Source organism: Pelobates fuscus, chromosome 3, assembly GCF_036172605.1.
Source record: "Pelobates fuscus isolate aPelFus1 chromosome 3, aPelFus1.pri, whole genome shotgun sequence".
Lineage (NCBI taxonomy): Eukaryota > Metazoa > Chordata > Amphibia > Anura > Pelobatidae > Pelobates > Pelobates fuscus.
The window spans coordinates 378391392-378413320 of NC_086319.1; the positions used below are offsets into that span (position 1 = coordinate 378391392).

The following is a 21929-nucleotide window of genomic DNA, read 5'->3' on the forward strand; positions in this document are numbered from 1 at the left end:
ATCTGACAATCGCACGTTCCATAAAACCCATAATGATCCATAGTGAAGAGAGGATCAATCTTCCCTGAACACTTGGCTGAGAGCATGTCTCCTGCCACGTCTATTACAAGCAGTCCTGTGTAAAAGGGAAGTTGCAATATCTCGAGGAAAAAGCTCATTTGGCCGTAACATTGGTACTTGTGGCAGAATAAATCAAGAACTCGACATCTTTGGATAGCTTTGCTTTCTGCAAAATGTATTTAGCAGTGGTGGCTCCTGTGTGTGTTGCTCCTTTTTGTCTTCCCCCATCTTCCACCTTTCTCCCCCCCTTTTGTCTCCTTGCAGGTCATCCGGAGAGGCTGGTTAACGATAAATAACATTAGCATCATGAAAGGAGGATCAAAAGAATATTGGTTTGTGCTTACAGCAGAGTCCTTGTCCTGGTACAAAGACGATGAGGTAAGATATTTACAACATTTTATTTATTTTTTAACTTTTTTTTTATTTCCATGAATGTGGGAAGGACAGTAAAAACCGTATTTGCCAAGAAACGTACACAGAAACAGTCTATCCATACAACTCGGTCCAACATATGGAAAAACTTATGGAGAGGAGGAGGAAGTTGGGAATAAAGGGTGGGGGAGCAGGCAAAAGAAAATATAGAAGAGAAGGTGAGAGAGGTTACTCTAAGGGGGTTGGCGAAAGGAATCTGTAAAACTGTACGACTTATGTAAGTAGACGTAAGGAAGGAAGCGGTTTTTGAAAATGCATGCGGGGGCCAGGGGGTGTTATTTAGTTGTAGCGAGGGTGCATTTTACGGTAAGGCGAGTAGATTATAATTTAATGGCCATACAGCTTGCAACAGAGATGTGACCTCTGCATACTTAACCCTTGCACACATCTGGCTCATAGCATGCTTACAGTTTAGCCTTCTCATTCCAACGTTGGTGTTCTTTTTATTTTTGTTAATGTTTGCGTGCAAGAGAGCTTGCAGTGTTGATCTTTGCCGCTGTCCGTCCCAGTTTAACCAGTGTGTAGACTACTGTTCAGGTTCTGTCCAACGAACACGTAGTCTGAACACTGGGAGAACTGGGCCAGCCATTTTGGAAAAATCTTTCAGGATCCTTCTCCATCAGTTCCAGCCTCCCATCACAGACCGATATCTTCACAATCCTTCGGACTCCATTATTCATTTCAGCTGGAGTATAGTATCTGTAATTGTATAGTTATCAGAGAGTCATCACCACCCCCTGCCAATTACAGTGTTTTAAAATCAAAGTTTGGAGGTTTTTATTTATTTAGTTACCGTGTTTAAACCCTTCTCATAAGATAATCTCCATAACATCCCTTGCACACATCGTGTTTCTCCTGAGAGCTCCAAAGGGACTTCTCTAATATTACCCTCCAAGCACATAGTCCAGGGCAATTGGCCCTCATTGGCTTAATGTTGCTCCCAGTGTATCCTGAGGTGCAAGCAACATTTTCCTAATTCTAAACCTTAATATAAAGCTTCCATTCAGTAAAAAAATGCTAATTTTAAAGCATCCTCCCCAATGCATACTATTGGCTTCCTTACCATCACGCTTATTGCCTTATTATACAGCTGATACCTCCTCTGACTATGTCCACCACCAAATTCCCGACTTTTCCTTCTTTGATCTCACCTCGACAGGTTTCCTCTGTCTTTGTGGTCCTTCCCAGGTTGTCTTGTCAAGGGTTAACCCATACGTCTGTCTTGATTTTTACCCTCCTGTAAATCAAGCTATTGCTTACCGGCAGGGGGTATTTCTGCAGCATCCGGGGTTCATTCTCCGACCGAGTAGTGCACAAGGGAGGACCGGCAGTCTGAGCTCGGGGATATCCAGTTTGCTGTGACGTGGCAGTGAATGCTCTGAGCCTCGGGAGCACAGTTGTGGCTTTGCAGGAAGTTGGAGAGGAGGGGTTAAGGGGCTAGGGGCTGGGGGCTCTGCATTCAGCGCCCACCATGTGGAAGGAGCGCAGACTTGGGCCAAAAAATCCTCCCAGACACTTAAACTGTTCCAGATGTTGCATCTCTGTCCCAAGCTCACGCTCTCTTCCTTTAACCCCTTACTCTCCTTCCGTCCTAGGATGGTCATTTTGGTGAATGCCAACACGGCAATCCAGAGACTAGGAATGTTCGTGACTATTTTATCGTCTATACTGTTACACGTTCATTTTGCCGTCTTCTGTGTTTTCTTTATTTGTCGGATGCTGTCCATAGAATGTACAATATGTTCTGGAAGTTTTACAGATATGGTACTGTTTCATGGACTATTATTTCCCTAATCCTGAACAAACCATCCACTTTGTAGAAATATAGACTAGCTTTGCCTACATGGCATACATTTGGGAGCCTTTCATAAGTGCAGAGTGGAGACAACACAGGCAGGCATTAAGACATTAAATCTAGTTAGTCACGTTTGTGAAAATAGTGAGACACTCTTTGAAGTTAGAAAATAGAATTAATGTGAATAAATATTACAGACAGTGTAGTCATTACAAGAACAGCTCTTCGGTGGAAGTGGTACGTTTTAACATCACAAGAATGAATGGGTCCTTTAATTGTGTGTGGTGCTTTCCTAAAGGATAAACAATGCCATACATAAAGTCTGTAGTTTTGTTTTTCACATGGACGATCCCTTATACGTGTTCTTTAGATTTTGTCTGAGGGCAGTAAAACTTATAACCAAGCAGTGGCACTCATTTTATCTACTTCTAAAGAAAGGCTGATTTGGCCCGTCTGGGGAGAAAACCTTTTACTTTGAGGTTTGAACCGTTGCTAGCCAGAGTACGAACCACTGAACTGTGCTATTCTAGTGTTTCAAAAATGGTTTCAGAAACTAGATTGACGTGTGTCTCAAGGCCATTTACTATAACGTACATTTTATGCCAAATAGCCTAGCTGGGAACATGGCCGATTTTTTTTTTTTTTTTTTTTTTTTTGTCACAGGTTAGTTTAATCTTGTTTGTGTTAAGGCATATTCACTGGTACCAGAGTTTTTGTAATTATAGGCCCCTCAGAGAGGTGACTGCCTTTGCTGTCTTGTGCACACAAAACGGTAATAGTGACTGTGTTGGTAACGAAGGTGACTGGTATGGAAAGCCTAGTATCTATAGGTACTCTCCCTACATCATATCAGACTGTGCTCTTTATTGCCCCCTGCAGGAGAAAGAGAAGAAGTACATGTTACCACTCGACAACTTGAAGATTAGAGATATAGAAAAGGGATTTATGTCTACGAAGCACATCTTTGCCATCTTTAACACAGAGCAGCGGTAAGCATCCAGCGCTTCCATGACCTGTCTGAGAGCTACCAAGGGGGTAGGCTGTGCCAATTATCTACTGAGTGTATTATATTACAAACGCTGAATGGTACCATGATAGTTGGTATTTAATTCAGAAAGCAAGTAATTTGCTTAAAAGTAATAATTTTCTACTACGCAGTGAATCTTTTTGGTTTAATAGGAAGATAAGCTATTGGGAATTATTCACTGAATTGTGAATTGTGATGAACTGACAGTTATTACTCATTTTGCAGCCCAAACTGGCTGAACAGGTTAAAAACACACCAGCACAACTTTGCAAGCTGCCTGGTGTTTCCTTTAGATATTCTAGTGTAATTAATGGAGAGTTTATGAACTCACAGATTCAGTATCAAGAATTGCAAAAGCATTGCGCCCAGAAAATGGCAATTATTCACTAAGCACGGATTAGTCATACACTAAACTGAGCATTCAATGTGAATTTCGAATTTAACCCTAAGAAGTCCACTTGAACTTAAAGCAACTTAAAACAAAGCCGTTTTCCTGGCACTATAGGTTTAATAGGTTTCCCCAACCCCCCCTCCCACAGGGCCAAAAGGGGTTAAAACCCCTTCAGCCAATTACCTGAATCCAGCACCCATATCCCTCGGCAGGGGAGACCTAATGCGCATGCGTGGAAATGTGCGCACGCGCATTAGACCTCCCCATAGGAAAATGTTATTTAATGCTTTCCTTTGGGGAAAATCTGATGCTGGAGGTCCTCATGCAGAGCGTAAGGATGTCCAGCGTGATAGAACGGGCCAAAGGTCCATTTCGATTCCGGAAGCGCCCAGTGGCTGTCTGGTACAGCACCCAGACCACTTCAATGAGCCGAGACACTGAACTTTCCTCGTAGAGATACATTGATTCAATGCATCACTATGTGGAAATGCTGATTGGCCAGGGCTGTATCTGACTTGTGCTGGGTTTGCCCCTGAACTGCCTCCTTGACAAGCTCAGACAATCCAATGTGAAAGTATTGTGATTGGCTGAGAGAATCACTTGTGATGTCAGCCAAGCAGGCAGATCAGGGGCTGAGCCAGCAGCAGCAGACTGCAATAAAAGTAAGACTTTTACTATAATTAGGGGAGCAGGGTGGGGCAGGGGGGGCTTGATGGTTGTTTTAACAGTATAGGGTCAGGAATACATGTTTGTGTTCCTGACCCTATAGTGTTCTTTTAAAGAAACACTGGTGTCAGGAATGCTAAAAAGGATTCCAGAGAGTATAGTGTTAAAGTAACTATGTAGGTTCCGGCCCCCATTGCATCGATGCAACCTTTTCTACCGTCTTGCTGCGGCTGGCCCTGCCTTCATGGCTGGGATAATCAGTCTTGAAGATCTCAGCCAATCCAATGCTTTCCCATAGGAAAGCTTCAGGAGGTAACTGCACATGCACAACAAAACGCAGCGCCAATCAGCATCGAATCAATGCATCTCTATGGGGAGCATTCAACGGCTAAGTAAATGCCACTGGAGGTTTTAATAGGCAGCAATGTAAACACTGCTTTTTCTGTGAAAATCCTGCAGGGACAGACATTAAGCTGTAGTAGTTTTGGTGTCTATAGTGTCCTTTTAAGAAATTGCTAAATACTTGGGAATATTATGGAAATGGTTAGTTATTGGAAAATGAGTTGTTGATTCTGTTTTCAAAGCCCAGATAGAATATTGTGCCCAGTTCTTAAGAGATTAATTTTGAAAGATCGCACAGCACAAATTGTTCAAAGAATAAGCTAAAAAAATGACTCGAGGTCTGCTTACTAAGACATAATAAGATAAATTTTATAATGTGCAGACCGTATATTTATGGTTGATCAGGAGGGTTATCTGTAAAGACAGGAAGAGAAATTTGAGAAGTACATTCAGGGACACTTAGATGAGTCAGTTGACTTTTGTTTGCTGTGAAAATGTATTTCTATAAAGGTTCTTAACTCCATCTAAATCTTATCCAGTGGGTTCTAAATCCTACTCACTATAGGTTTTGGAGGGGGAGTCTTTTGTTTATATGCATCTCCTTAGCTTGCAAAACCTTTTCTATGTCTGCTCCTGGATCCAGGAACGTGTATAAAGACCTACGGCAGATTGAGCTGGCCTGCGATACCCAGGAAGACGTAGACAGCTGGAAAGCATCATTCCTCCGGGCAGGAGTGTACCCTGAAAAAGACCAGGTGACTGAAACCATAATGATTCTCTGTTTAGCCATGTGTGCCTCCGGTATGTTACCTGTATCTTGTCAAGTAAATGGAGGGATATACAGATTGGATATTAATGAACATTTCTTGTAGTTTTTACTGAATAAAGGTGATGACAAACGAGGCATGCTTTGTTTTCATGTATTTTGCATTTACACTGAATGTATATTTTTAGAGTACACATTTTATTCCTGAATACCATTTCATTTTGTGCTTTCAGTTCAGTTTCTAACTATCTATCAAGGGTGACAGGGTGTCCCTTAAAGGGAAACTATAGTGCCAGGTAAACAATGTTGTTTTCCTGGCACTATAGCTCCCTATAGTGCCTCCCTGCATCAAGCCCCCACACCCACCTCCCGTGGTGCAGAAGGTGTTAAAAACACAGTCTGTCACTTACCCGTGTCCAGCACGGATGTCCCTTAGCACTGGCTGGATCTCTGCTCCTTCCTGACTGTACTTGCATTAGTATTCCCCCATAGCAAAGCATTTTACAGTGCCTTCCTCTGGGGTTTCAGGTGATGATGGATGTCCTCATGCATAGCGTGAGGACATCTGGGTTCAGGCAACCAAAAGTAGCCAAATGACCCTGAAGTCCCTCTAGTGGTGGTCTGGTAGACAGCCACTAAAGGTTGAGTTGACCCTCAAAGGTAGTTATTGCAGTTTATCAAAAACTGCAATAATTACCTTTCCATAGTGAACCTGGGACTATGCACCCAGACCCCTTCAGTTTAGTGTCCCTTAAAGATGAAAGTTAGTATAGATGTGGACATCTCACAGATGAGCCTGTCTGAAGCTGTCGTCTTGGGTGGCTGTCTGATCCTACCTGCAAAGATAGTGGGGGAACCATCTGGCTGGCAGATAGTATAAGTTTCTATTGCGAAGGCACAAGTGAGTTAAAACTGTGTCCTGAGTATAGACTAATTGTAGGACTGTATATATGTTGTGTAGGGACTGGCTGCTTCCCACTTAGAAAACCGTGTGCATCCTTGGTTGTTGTAGTTCTGGGCTTTCTAACAACGCTGCCAGAGGTGGGGTTGCACCTCAAACTGCAAAGGGGTTAAATTCAGAATGCGCAGCGTTTCATAGCAAAAAAGTGCACTTACAGACGCCATGCAATTAAGTGGTCATGGTGGTTAGAGTAACCCTTTAAAGGATGTTGCCATGTGTTTGTTTTGTTTTTTTTTATGTGGTTTTTATTTAAAAAAAATTCTCGTCACTGTGGAACTGTGTAGGAGGAAGAGGGCAGCAGTTATCAATGTCCAGCTAGTAATGAATAGGAGGAAGGGGGTGACGGTCACCAGAGTAATGGCAGAAAAGGATGGCTCATGCCAGTGTGATGGCTCATGCCAGTGTTATGGAAGGAAGGGGATGGTGGTCACCAGAGTCATATGAGGAAGGGGATGGCTGCCGCCGTTGTCATGTAGAATAAGTTACTTTTGTGATGCTTGCAGTGACAAAACATTCCTTTTCTTGGCTCTAACAGGCTGAAAATGAAGAGGAGGTCCCGGAAAACACATTCTCCATGGACCCACAGCTGGAAAGACAGGTGGAGACCATCCGTAACCTGGTGGACTCATACATGGGAATTATCAATAAGTCCATCCGTGATCTCATGCCAAAGACCATAATGCACCTCATGATCAATAATGTGAGTAACCACCAGCCACAACAAATGGCTTGCTTTTATACACATCTGAGTGTGTTGAGATTTGCAGTTAGGACTGTGATAGCTTACTGCTGAGAATGCACCTTTAAAAGTTACCTGTTTTTTTTAGCCACATTTCTCAAAGAGCATAACATTTCATCTATACATTTTGTAAGCAGTTTTGCTAGTAAATGTATAGTTTGAGGTAAAAAAAAAAAAAAAAAAAGCTATGTAAAAATATATTCCTCTCAGTCAATGCCTCCGCACACTCAATGCCAAGATATTGACTGACAAGGGAGAGCAGATAATGCCTCCCTCAGAAGGTCCTTCTGCTCTCCCAAGCATAGCAGTCTCGGCACTAGCGGTGTGTTTGCTATGGAAACTCCCAGGCTGGCACTGGCTAAGGGGTATAGGAAGGGAGTGACATGATGTCACTACGTTCAGACAAGGGCACTCTGGTGTCACTGAGGAGGTGATCCCTGCTTGGGAATACATCTCCAAGAAGGGCATACCAAAGAAGACAGGAAGCCCAGAGGTGGGTGTTACATGAAGAGTAAAACTCAGAAAGCTTGATGATGGCTGCGCTGGAACAAAGGAGATGTGAGAATATCTCCTATATTTAACATTAAATTCATCATGTATGTTTGTAATATGTGGTGTATTTAATGTGTGTGGGAGCATTTACAGATAGACTATATTGCTGCCAGCCAGTGACAAAACTGCAGTATTTTTGCAATAAACAATCTAAACATTGATATAGAATAAAAATGGGGGTGGGGGTGCAAACCATAAGGCTTCAGGGTGTAAATAAATTCAGGCAAACATTGTGAAATGCCAGAGTATAGACAGAAGAGCAGGCAGCTGGTTAAAGTTGTTTAGTTTGGTGTGTGCTAATGGCAGATGTGCAGGGTTACATTGAAATGGATTTTATATACAAATAGATAAGAGATCCACCCTATTTTAAAAAGTGGTGGAATGCTAGAGACTGTGTAGGTCAGACTGTTGTGGCCTATGTCTCACATTCATCAGTTGAGGTTAACGGAAAATGTTTGCCACAGCAGCCGAGGTTCCTAAGGTTATCACTAAGCTAAGAGCAATGCCATTCTTAGTCTGACATTGTAATTAAGGAGCTTTTAGACATGGACCAGCTCTAGACGTCTGCAGACTACTAGCCAACTGATTCTGATCCTTGACATGCCCCATGTCTCATTTTCTGCACTTGGCAGTCAAAGGAATTTATCCACTCAGAGCTGCTGGCGTATCTCTACTCCTCTGCCGACCAAAACAGCCTGATGGAGGAATCTGCGGACCAGGCTCAGCGGCGGGACGAGATGCTCAGGATGTACCATGCACTGAAGGAGGCACTGCACATTATTGGTGACATCACTACTAGTACCATCACTGTTCCTGTGCCCCCACCAGTTGACGACACCTGGCTACAAAACTCACAGAACAGTGGGCACAGGTTAGTATGAGTAATTCACGTGTATACCCAACACCCTAGGTTGAATTTGACCTATTTCTTTATGGGCCCAGCAAGGGTTTCTGGGAGTTGACCTTAATCAAGACATATCTGTGGATCTACTCCCACTAACCCATGCAGCAGTCATTGTTGAGCAAATAAAGGAGCACTGCAATTATTAAAATAGGAGTAGAATTTGTGGACTTATGTCATACTGTTCCATAATACAGCATTTACAAAAATACAATTGCACCAGTACTTTGGATGTTTGCAGCACCCTGTCAATCTGTCGCTATTAACAACCAGTAGCTTGGAGCAACTACAGATAGCCACTATGTTTGCAACTTTGTTGCTGTGTTTGGTAGCCTCTTGCTAATAATAGCTGCCACTACTGATGCCAACTAGTCACATATTGGCGGCTTGCTGGTACAGTACAGAAACACACTTGTTGGTGCACGTTGTGTCAGAACCATCACAAATATCTGTCTTTATCTTACGGATTATGCCTGTGGCACTCATGGTCTAAAACTTTAGAAAAGCATTGCGTCAGTATTTGATATCTCTTTCCTTCTTCATAAGGAGAAATCAGCTGTCTTCTATTTAATTTTTTGTTCCTTAAGAGTTTGAGGGTAATTGTCCTACTTTTATTGAGGACAGGGGTGCCCAAAAGGTAGATCCCGAGATGTTTTAAAACTACAGTTTCCATGATGCTTTGTCATTCTAACGGCAAGAAAGGCATCATGGGAGCTGTAGTTTAAAAAACCTCTTGGGATCTACCTTTTGAGCACCCCTCTTTGGGGGGTCAATGTATTTGTTTGTTTGCTATTGTGTGATGTACGTTTGGGTACTACAGAGTACGTTTGGGAAAAGACAATATAGGCTCATGCTCAGACTGTGATATAAGAGGGAGTGGTGTAGTGAGATTCCTGCTGCCAGGGGTCTTCTGCCTACTCCACTTTACGTTTGTTTACAGTTTTGTTGGTAAATAGCAGTCAGTCTGTCGCTGTTAACAGCCAGTAGCATGTGGCAGCTACAAATAGCCACTAGGTTTGCTACTTTGTTGCTAAGCTTTGTAGCCTCTTTCTAATAATAGCTGCCACTACTGCTGCCAACTAGTCGCATATTGGCGTCTTTCTGGTAATGTACAGAAACACACAACGGAGCAAGGTGTGCTTCACCTTCTGTGCCAAGTCGCTGCGTAAAAACAGCAACAGAGTTGGAACATGATTTATTTTGTTTTGTTTCAGTAGAATGCTTAGGGATTTCATGTCATTAACCTTTTGAGACCAGGCCAGATGTTGCTTGGTTTGTCTTTTTGGGTTAGTGGCAGCTGGTTACTTTAAGGTATGGGAGCCAGTAACCACTACTAAAGCAACTTTTATTAGTAGCCGGTAACTTCCTGTTGCTACTTGTGAAGTTTGCCAATAAGCAGCACTACTCTCTAAAAGTAGTTTCAGGCATTTTAGAAAATAGTGGCTGGTCAGTAATTAGTAGGGACAAAATTGTAACGTACTACAATGTGTCTACACATAACCAGTTTGCATGATGCACAAGTTATGAAATTGTTATGGGTCCAAAAGTTCATCAGTTGATGGTTCAAATGACGTCATACTTTATAGAGCTGCAACTTGTTGCAATACGTTTTTCACAAAAAGTAAGTTTTGATTCAAATCTTATCAAACTTCATTGCTACAAAAGGAAAACGTGATGACACATGCATGTGTTTTACTTTGATCTTGCTCAATATTAACTAGTTTGTGCTTTTTTTTTTTTTATATATATCTTTTTCAGTCCAAATGTGCAGCGGAGACCTGTCTCACAAGTTCTCCCTCCCAATCGTCCTCCTGCAGTCCGAGGTCCAACTCCTGGCCCCCCACTCATCCCAGTACCTGTAGGGGGTTCCAACTATATTGCCCCACCTATTCCATCTCGCCCAGGTCCTCAAGGTCCTTTTGCCGCTGCTAACAATGACCCATTTTCTGCGCCCCCGCAGATACCATCTCGACCAGCCCGTATTCCACCTGGGGTCCCCCCAGGTGTTCCCAGGTAAGGACTGCCAAAATGCTATATGTGTTTTCTAATCACAGACATATTCTGTGCTGTGTGACGGAGTATAGTGTGCATGCTGCCTTGTGTGATACCGTGTAATGTGCATGCTGCCTTGTGTGATACCGTGTAATGTGCATGCTGCCTTGTGTGATACCGTGTAATGTGCATGCTGCCTTGTGTGATGCCATGTAATGTGTATGCTGCCTTGTGTGATACCGTGTAATGTGCGTGCTGCTTTGTGTGATGCCGTGTAATGTGCGTGCTGCTTTGTGTGATGCCGTGTAATGTGCGTGCTGCTTTGTGTGATACCGTGTAATGTGTGTGCTGCCTTGTGTGATGCCGTGTAATGTGCATGCTGCTGTGCATTGTCCTTACGCACTGACCATAATGTATGTCATTTTAAGTTTTACCTGCTTCAAGTCTACATCGTACTACCCAAATGCAGTGACAAATTAAAATAAAAAACCTTATTCTTTTTATTTAGCTTACAAATTCAAGCTTTTAGCTCTCTGCATGTAATTTTTTTTTGTGTGAGCTATATGCACGGTCAGTGCAGCGATTCAAACACATTGGCACATCCCCTTAATGTCTGGTGTGGAAATGACCAGGGTAGCTTCACAGCTGGAAATGAGGGGCACAGGTGGATCACGGGTGCTTTAGCACAGTATACATGGGGGGAGACAATGTAAAAAAACACCTAATAGTATTCATATCGAGGACCTAATTAGGATGAAGTCAACACCTTTCCCTCAGAACAACCTTGGACCTCCTTGGAGTACTGGGATTTTGGACTGGTGGTGGGATATAGTAGAGTTTGAGTTAGACATCTAGTTGTCCATATGTTTACAAGTATCATGGAGCAATATTCTAGAATATGGTAATTTGATATTAGAACACGGATTACAGCAATGGCCAGTGTCTGACCAGGCAGAACAAGCTGTACCATTGCTGATACTCTACCCATGGATGTATTTTTTCAATTTGTAGTTTAAAGTATTTAAACTGAAAACATCGTTGACTTGGGGATTTTTTCCATTTGTCAATTTTGGCCTAAATTGGCAAAAACAAACAAACAAACAGTATCTTGGTTAAAGCCATAATTTTCCTTTCTCCAAATGGACACCCATCCAGATCCATTCCTGCTAGAGCACGTTTGCCCTGATTGCTTGGGATCCAGGTTTAGTTCTTCATACACTTGTGAAGTTGTACTTTTATTGCATTGTTTATCACATTCGGCCTTTGTTGTCACTGATTTTTCTCAGTTACCCACAACTCATTGATTATTTCTGCTACTTTGATGGCCATTGCTCTCTATTGGCTGCTTTGGAACTTGTGTTAGTTTGATAACTCCGAATACTAACTGTCTGACCCCTTTTACAGCTGACACATACTGCAAAGCAGCAGTATATCTGATATGACCAAGTTTGTGCAAGTGAATGAGTTATTCTGATTTAATTTCTTCACTCTTTTTGGGGAGCGGTGTTTGTTCTTTATTGTTTCAACCCTCGATATATATCATTATAAATAACCGTGCTTTATAATGCTCAGTATACATACACTATTATTAAACACTCTGCCGTATAATAATACTGAGTATCTATACACTGATAATGAACACACTGCGCTGTATAATAATACTGAGTATCTATACACTGATAATGAACACACTGCCCTGTATAATAATACTGAGTATATATACACTGATAATGAACACACTGCCCTGTATAATAATACTGAGTATATATACACTGATAATGAACACACTGCACTGTATAATAATACTGAATATCTATACACTGATAATGAACACACTGCACTGTATAATAATACTGAGTATCTATACACTGATAATGAACACACTGCGCTGTATAATAATACTGAGTATCTATACACTGATAATGAACGCACTGTATAATAATACTGAGTATCTATACACTGATAATGAACACACTGCGCTGTATAATAATACTGCGTATCTATACACTGATAATGAACACGCTGCACTGTATAATGATACTGAGTATCTATACACAGATAATGAACACACTGCACTGTATAATAATACTGAGTATCTATACACTGATAATGAACACGCTGCGCTGTATAATAATACTGAGTATCTATACACTGATAATGAACACACTGCGCTGTATAATAATACTGAGTATCTATACACTGATAATGATCACATTGCACTGTATAATAATACTGAGTATCTGTACACTGATAATGAACACACTGCGCTGTATAATAATACTGAGTATCTATACACTGATAATGAACACACTGCTCTGTATAATAATACTGAGTATCTATACACTGATAATGAACACACTGCGCTGTATAATAATACTGAGTATCTATACACTGATAATGAACACACTGCTCTGTATAATAATACTGAGTATCTATACACTGATAATGAACACACTGCACTGTATAATAATATTGAGTATCTATACACTGATAATGAACACACTGCGCTGTATAATAATACTGAGTATCTATACACTGATAATGAACACACTGCGCTGTATAATAATACGAGTATCTATTCACTGATAATGAACACACTGCCCTGTATAATAATACTGAGTATCTGTACACTGATAATGAACACACTGCGCTGTATAATATGAGTATCTATACACTGATAGTGAACACACTGCGCTGTATAATACTGAGTATCTATACACTGATAATAAACACACTGCGCTGTATAATAATACTGAGTATCTATACACTGATAATGAACACGCTGCGCTGTATAATAATACTGAGTATCTATACACTGATAATGAACACACTGCGCTGTATAATAATACCGAGTATCTATACACTGATAATGAACACACTGCACTGTATAATGATACCGAGTATCTATACACTGATAATGAACACACTGCGCTGTATAATGATACTGAGTATCTATACACTGATAATGAACACACTGCACTGTATAATGATACCGAGTATCTATACACTGATAATGAACACACTGCGCTGTATAATGATCCTGAGTATCTATACACTGATAATGAACACGCTGCGCTGTATAATAATACTGAGTATCTATACACTGATAATGAACACACTGCGCTGTATAATAATACTGAGTATCTATACACTGATAATGAACACACTGCACTGTATAATGATACTGAGTATCTATACACTGATAATGAACACACTGCGCTGTATAATAATACTGAGTATCTATACACTGATAATGAACACACTGCACTGTATAATGATACTGAGTATCTATATACTGATAATGAACACACTGCACTTTATAATAATACTGAGTATCAATACACTGATAATGAACACACTGCACTGTATAATCATACTGAGTATATATACACTGATAATGAACACACTGTGCTGTATAATAATGCTGAGTATCTATACACTGACAATGAACACACTGCGCTGTCTAATAATAATACTGAGTATCTATACACTGATAATGAACACACTGCGCTGTATAATAATAATGAGTATCTATACACTGATAATGAACACACTGCACTGTATAATAATACTGAGTATCTATACACTGATAATGAACACACTGCCCTGTATAATAATACTGAGTATCTATACACTGATAATGAACACGCTGCGCTGTATAATAATACTGAGTATCTATACACTGATAATGAACACACTGCACTGTATAATAATACTGAGTATCTATACACTGATAATGAACACACTGCACTGTATAATAATACTGAGTATCTATACACTGATAATGAACACACCGCGCTGTATAATAATACTGAGTATCTATACACTGATAATGAACACACTGCGCTGTATAATAATACGAGTATCTATTCACTGATAATGAACACACTGCCCTGTATAATAATACTGAGTATCTATACACTGATAATGAACACACTGCACTGTATAATAATATTGAGTATCTATACACTGATAATGAACACACTGCGCTGTATAATAATACTGAGTATCTATACACTGATAATGAACACACTGCGCTGTATAATAATACGAGTATCTATTCACTGATAATGAACACACTGCCCTGTATAATAATACTGAGTATCTGTACACTGATAATGAACACACTGCGCTGTATAATATGAGTATCTATACACTGATAGTGAACACACTGCGCTGTATAATACTGAGTATCTATACACTGATAATAAACACACCGCCCTGTATTATAATACTGAGTATCTATACACTGATAATGAACACGCTGCGCTGTATAATGATACAGAGTATCTATACACTGATAATGAACACACTGCGCTGTATAATAATACTGAGTATTAATACACTGATAATGAACACACTGCACTGTATAATAATACTGAGTATCTATACACTGATAATGAACACACTGCACTTTATAATAATACTGAGTATCTATACACTGATAATGAACACACTGCGCTGTATAATAATACTGAGTATCTATACACTGATAATGAACACACTGCACTTTATAATAATACTGAGTATCTATACACTGATAATGAACACACTGCCCTGTATAATAATACTGAGTATCTATACACTGATAATGAACACACTGCACTGTATAATAATACTGAATATCTATACACTGATAATGAACACACTGCACTGTATAATAATACCGAGTATCTATACACTGATAATGAACACACTGCACTGTATAATGATACCGAGTATCTATACACTGATAATGAACACACTGCGCTGTATAATGATCCTGAGTATCTATACACTGATAATGAACACACTGCGCTGTATAATAATAAATACTGAGTATCTATATACGAAACACACTGCAGTGTATAATAATACTGAGTATCTATACACTGATAATGAACACACTGCACTGTATAATGATACTGAGTATCTATACACTGATAATGAACACACTGCGCTGTATAATAATACTGCGTATCTATACACTGATAATGAACACACTGCACTGTATAATGATACTGAGTATCTATATACTGATAATGAACACACTGCACTTTATAATAATACTGAGTATCAATACACTGATAATGAACACACTGCACTGTATAATCATACTGAGTATATATACACTGATAATGAACACACTGCGCTGTATAATAATACTGAGTATCTATACACTGACAATGAACACACTGCGCTGTATAATAATACTGAGTATCTATACACTGATAATGAACACACTGCACTGTATAATAATACTGAGTATCTATACACTGATAATGAACACACTGCACTGTATAATAATACTGAGTATCTATACACTGATAGTGAACATGCTGCGCTGTATAATGATAAGGAGTATCTATACACTGATAATGAACACACTGCACTGTATAATAATACTGAGTATCTATACACTGATAATGAACTGACTGTGCTGTATAATAATACTGAGTATCTATACACTGATAATGAACACTCTGCGCTGTATAATAATACTGAGTATCTATACACTGACAATGAACACACTGCGCTGTATAATAATAATACTGAGTATCTATACACTGATAATGAACACACTGCGCTGTATAATAATAATGAGTATCTATACACTGATAATGAACACACTGCCCTGTATAATAATACTGAGTATCTATACACTGATAATGAACACACTGCCCTGTATAATAATACTGAGTATCTATACACTGATAATGAACACGCTGCGCTGTATAATAATACTGAGTATCTATACACTGATAATGAACACACTGCACTGTATAATAATACTGAGTATCTATACACTGATAATGAACACACCGCGCTGTATAATAATACTGAGTATCTATACACTGATAATGAACACACTGCACTGTATAATGATCCTGAGTATCTATACACTGATAATGAACACACTGTGCTGTATAATGATCCTGAGTATCTATACACTGATAATGAACACACTGTGCTGTATAATGATCCTGAGTATCTATACACTGATAATGAACACTCTGTGCTGTATAATAATACTAAGTGTGGACCCCAGGGGTAGGCAACGTTTGTTTCTCCAGATGTTATGGACTTCATCTCCCTTAATACTTTGTCAACATTCCAGCTGTTAAAGCGTTATGGAAGATGTAGTCCATAACATCAAGAGAGCCGAAGGTTACCTACCGCTGAATTTCTATACGTTGGTAATGAACACACTGTGTTTATTATTAATGTATAAATCCTTAATGTCAATGATGAACACAGCTGTAAAATTAACTTGCATCTCTGCTCTGACAATGAGTGTATGCTAATTATCCTTTGTAGCAAACTCGTAGCCTACTTTCCAGCTGTTTTTCTTAAAATGGGTCATAAGAGCATCAAAGGAGCTGTAGTTCAATGAGTGGATTCGTGGAAGTACTATTTAAAAGCAATGTTCTACTTCTTCTCTGATTACAGCTCTTCATGAGCATTTGTAGTGCAACAACTGGAGGACTGCGGGACCGCTACCTATAAGGGAATGTAAAATGCTGCATATTAGATAAATGAGTGTATCAAACTGCGAAATAAAAATGATTTTCTATATGAACAGTGAGAAAAACATTGGTGGCTTGATGCCCCTGACGTTTTCTTTTGATATGCTAAACAAACTTTAATCTACTCCATGTTTGTGCCCACCTCACCTCCGCTATCTCTCTTTGCAGCCGGAGACCTCCTGCCGCCCCAAACCGGCCAACCATAATCCGACCGGCAGAGCCCTCTTTGCTAGACTAAGAGTCAAGAGAGGCCCATGGGGGCATTAGCGATGGCAACTCTGCAGTTATCAGTTTGGGATGAGGGAGAAAGAAAGAGAGGATTATACACAGGGGGTGTTCCAGTCTTCGTTTTTTTCACAGACGTGGAGTCCTCCCAGCTGTGTAATTCATGCGCCTCATTCTTGACCAGTCTGATAGAAATAGACTTTCTATGATTCGTGAAAATGATATAAATGAAATATATCTTAAGATTGTGACCTCCCCACAGTATCTGTAGAGTGTGAGACGTCCAGACTAGTCACGCTCTTCTGAAGGGATAAGAGGTTTCTAGAATGGAAGTGACAGAAGCTGCCATTTTGATCGTTTTATAGTCTCTCTCCTATCCTCGGTGCATAACTGTATTTATTTACAAAATGATAACGCTGCATTTTAAAGAAGCTTCTAATTTTTGTGCAATTATGTTTTGGAAGCCAATTTACCTCACGGTTGCTTCCTGATTTAGAAATTTGAAATTTCTAGAACTATTCTCTACAGAAAATATAAATCCGAGAGTAAAAATAATCGGCACTGTATTGTCTAAACATATTTTAAAGTGCATAACTCTTGGTTCATTCAAAATGGCTGCCTTCTAGACCTTTCCTCCTGTTTGTCTAGAATTACTTTCTGTGCAGCTCTGACCTCGGACGTTACCAGCTGTAACCTAATTTGTAAATCCCTTTTGCGCATCTCAAGCTTGCCTCTTCAAAATGGCAGACTCTTTAACCACCAAGTTCTAGGTCATGATTTTAAACTCTTTCATGAATTGGTTGGGCTCCAAAGTCTATTTCTATCCCAGAAATGGTTGCTTTGACTGAAGATGAAGTAACGAGAAACAAAAGCAGGGTATAATGAGATGCTGAACAAAATCGTTTAACAACACTGGTGTGTAATATGGAAAATCTAGTCTGATGGATGCAGGATCCTGTATTTAACCAACTTTTGTAATATAAATAGCTTCTACATATTCCATGTGTAGAATTAAAATGTTCTTCTATCCCTATGAAATGTACATTTTGGGGGGTGGGGGTTTGTTTTTTCCTGGGGGAAGGTAAAATTTAAGAAAAAAGTATTTGAATCCATTTTCCCGTAATGGCAAAAGCTCTATCCTGTGCCAACTGATAAGCAGCATTTATAGTTTTGATTATTTTTAATCAGTGCCTTAATGCTGCATGCAGGGCTTGGGATTTGCGGATTGTATGTGGAATAGAAGATACATGACCAGCACTTTTCGGAATGATCTGTAGAAACACATTGCATAGTCCTCTTGTTGTAAAGGAGATGTGACCTATTATTAAAAAGAACACCCTGCAAATTGAAGGTGCCATCTTTCTACCCAACTGGTTAATGTTTTAATGCTAAACGAGAGTCCCCAGCATCGTATCCCCTATCTGCTGCGTGAACTAAGGAAGCATTAGCCTGAGCAACAGCGGGTGGCTGTGATTAACTGAGAGTGTCTAGCCTATCACAGCACCCATCGTAGGTATGAATTAACATGGGTAGACGGAAGTGTGAAATCTCTGCCTTAGCCTTACCTCCAGTGGGGGCCGCACTGTCGGTGTTCAGGGCCCTTATTTAGTGTTATAAAGCGAATTCAGCGAGATGAAATGGTTACAATGCCTACAGTATACCTTTATGCCAATTTCTGAGCTGTGAGAGGAGTTATGAAATTAACTGACCATATCCTCACTTTGCGCATATAAACACATTATCATTAGCACATAAGGAGGTTAGCAAGAAAGTACTCTAATAGGGCCCACTACATATCAATATGGTGTATGAAGGTCCCAGCAACATGTCTAATAATGTGATACCCCCTTATCTTAATTAGATAAAGGACAGCTAACCACATTTCTGATTAGGTAATCTGAAGAAAAAAGATAAGTGGCCACTGATGTCATAAGTGGATATTGCTCACAAATATGTCTTAGCATTAGATTGTTCATAACCACTCAACATGGCATTAAAGGCCGCTATCATGTCCCGGAATGGTAATATGAGATTGTTTATATGGCATCATATTTGGTAGATTACGGTCATGTTGGCTGTGATGACTTCATGAAAATCTATCAACAAGTCGAGAGCTAAAATGGGTCATTCTTCCCATTTTAGAACCTCTGCACCTTGTATAAGACCCCCAAACCCGTTCACAACACGGTCTATAATAATCATGATCTGTTCTCCTTAGATACATATATTTTTAAAAAATTTTATTGATAATATTTCAAGTCCAATTAAATGTTTGCAAGGAAATTACACCATTGTTGCACACGTTCCTCTCGTGCCTCACCCGAAGCACGTTCGGAATCTGCTTTCCTTTTATTTATGTGCGTATAGAAATCTGTATATCACATTGCAGTTGCCACAGGTAGTATTTCACCTTTCAATACATCTGAAGGCATCACTGAATTCCTGATAATGCAGAACTAAAATGGTCAATATATCTGCAGTGGTGAAGCCATGCGTCTTTAGCTCAAGTAGGACCACAATTCCCACCCGGACCGAAGAGCTTGAGATACATGGCTTGACCATTCTGATAGTCCTATACAGCTTGAAGGACCTGCAATGTGTAAATCTACACTCTCCTCGGCACGGTATATGGGAAGCGAGATAGATACTCAGTGCTCTATATTGCTGTCTTGTGATTTGGTATATTCTGAATTTAGCTTTCTAGGTGGAGAGGATCGGCTTGACATTAGAAATGTTCTTTGTTAACTGGAAAGCGATGACTTGTTAACACATCAACACAACTCTGCAGATGTGTACCTGCCCCATTCTGTACCTTATTAATAAAGTTTAAAATAAAGGGAACTTTATTCTTCTAGTGACTGGTGATTTCTCTTCTGGGTGTCCTTTACTTTGGTGACTTTGTCTTTTTAATAAACTTCATGTACCTGCTTGCTTTTTCAAGTAGAAACTATGAATCTTGTCATAATTTTTTACTCTGTTATTACTGTTTAAACTGACATTTGCTGATTAAAATAATCTAACTCCATATAGCCAACTCCTCCTATTACTCCATATAACCTCTCCCTATAACTCCTCCTATTACTCCATATAACCTCTCCCTATAACTCCTCCTATTACTCCATATAACCTCTCCCTATAACTCCTCCTATTATTCCATATAATCTCTCTATAACTCCTCCTATTACTCCATATAACCTCTCCCTATAACTCCTCCTATTACTCCATATAACCTCTCCCTATAACTCCTCCTATTACTCCATATAACCTCTCTCTATAACTCCTCCTATTACTCCATATAACCTCTCTCTATAACTCCTCCTATTACTCCATATAACCTCTCTCTATAACTCCTCCTATTACTCAATATAACCTCTCTCTATAACTCCTCCTATTACTCCATATAACCTCTCTCTATAACTCCTCCTATTACTCCATATAACCTCTCTCTATAACTCCTCCTATTACTCCCTATATCTCCTCCTATTACTCCATATTACCAATCTCTATAACTCCTCCTATTACTCCATATTACCATTCTCTATAACTCCTCCTATTACTCCATATAACCTCTCTATAACTCCTCCTATTACTCCATATAACCTCTCCCTATAACTCCTCCTATTACTCCATATAACCTCTCTATAACTCCTCCTATTACTCCATATATCCTTTCCCTATAACTCCTCCTATTACTCCATATATCCTCTCTATAACTCCTCCTATTATTCCATATAACCTCTCCCTATAACTCCTCCTATTACTCCATATAACCTCTCCCTATAACTCCTATTACTCCATATAACCTCTCCCTATAACTCCTATTACTCCATATAACCTCTCCCTATAACTCCTCCTATTACTCTATATAACCTCTCTATAACTCCTCCTATTACTCCATATAACCTCTCTATAACTCCTCCTATTACTCCATATATCCTTTCCCTATAACTCCCCCTATTACTCCATATAACCTCTCTATAACTCCTCCTATTACTGCATATAACCTCTCTCTATAACTCCTCCTATTACTCCATATAACCTCTCTCTATAACTCCTCCTATTACTCCATATAACCTCTCTCTATAACTCCTCCTATTACTCCATATAACCTCTCTCTATAACTCCTATTACTCCCTATATCTCCTCCTATTACTCCCTATATCTCCTCCTATTACTCCATATTACCATTCTCTATAACTCCTCCTATTATTCCATATAACCTCTCCCTATAACTCCTCCTATTACTCCATATAACCTCTCCCTATAACTCCTCCTATTACTCCATATAACCTCTCCCTATAACTCCTCCTATTACTCTATATAACCTCTCTATAACTCCTCCTATTACTCCATATAACCTCTCTCTATAACTCCTCCTATTACTCCATATAACCTCTCCCTATAACTCCTCCTATTACTCCATATAACCTCTCCCTATAACTCCTCCTATTACTCCATATAACCTCTCTCTATAACTCCTCCTATTACTCCATATAACCTCTCCCTATAACTCCTCCTATTACTCCATATAACCTCTCACTATAACTCCTCCTATTACTCCATATAACCTCTCC

The 21929-nt window shown here is 39.7% G+C and overlaps 1 protein-coding gene across 5 annotated transcripts in view; it reads left to right on the forward strand.

Annotated features, from left to right (window-relative positions):
- DNM2 (dynamin 2) overlaps nucleotides 1-21929 on the forward strand; it is a 106173-nt gene that overhangs the window by 77862 nt on the left and 6382 nt on the right. For 4 of the 5 annotated variants that reach the window (XM_063449493.1, XM_063449494.1, XM_063449495.1 and 1 more), the window contains 7 exons: nucleotides 325-438; nucleotides 3167-3276; nucleotides 5357-5468; nucleotides 6976-7140; nucleotides 8364-8602; nucleotides 10391-10645; nucleotides 17299-20209. In XM_063449493.1, coding sequence (XP_063305563.1) covers nucleotides 325-438; nucleotides 3167-3276; nucleotides 5357-5468; nucleotides 6976-7140; nucleotides 8364-8602; nucleotides 10391-10645; nucleotides 17299-17368 — 1065 coding nt within the window. In that variant the 3' untranslated portion in view covers nucleotides 17369-20209. Of the gene's footprint in view, nucleotides 1-324; nucleotides 439-3166; nucleotides 3277-5356; nucleotides 5469-6975; nucleotides 7141-8363; nucleotides 8603-10390; nucleotides 10646-17298; nucleotides 20210-21929 lie in introns of those variants that run through there. The other variant, XM_063449497.1, reaches the window with a different exon arrangement.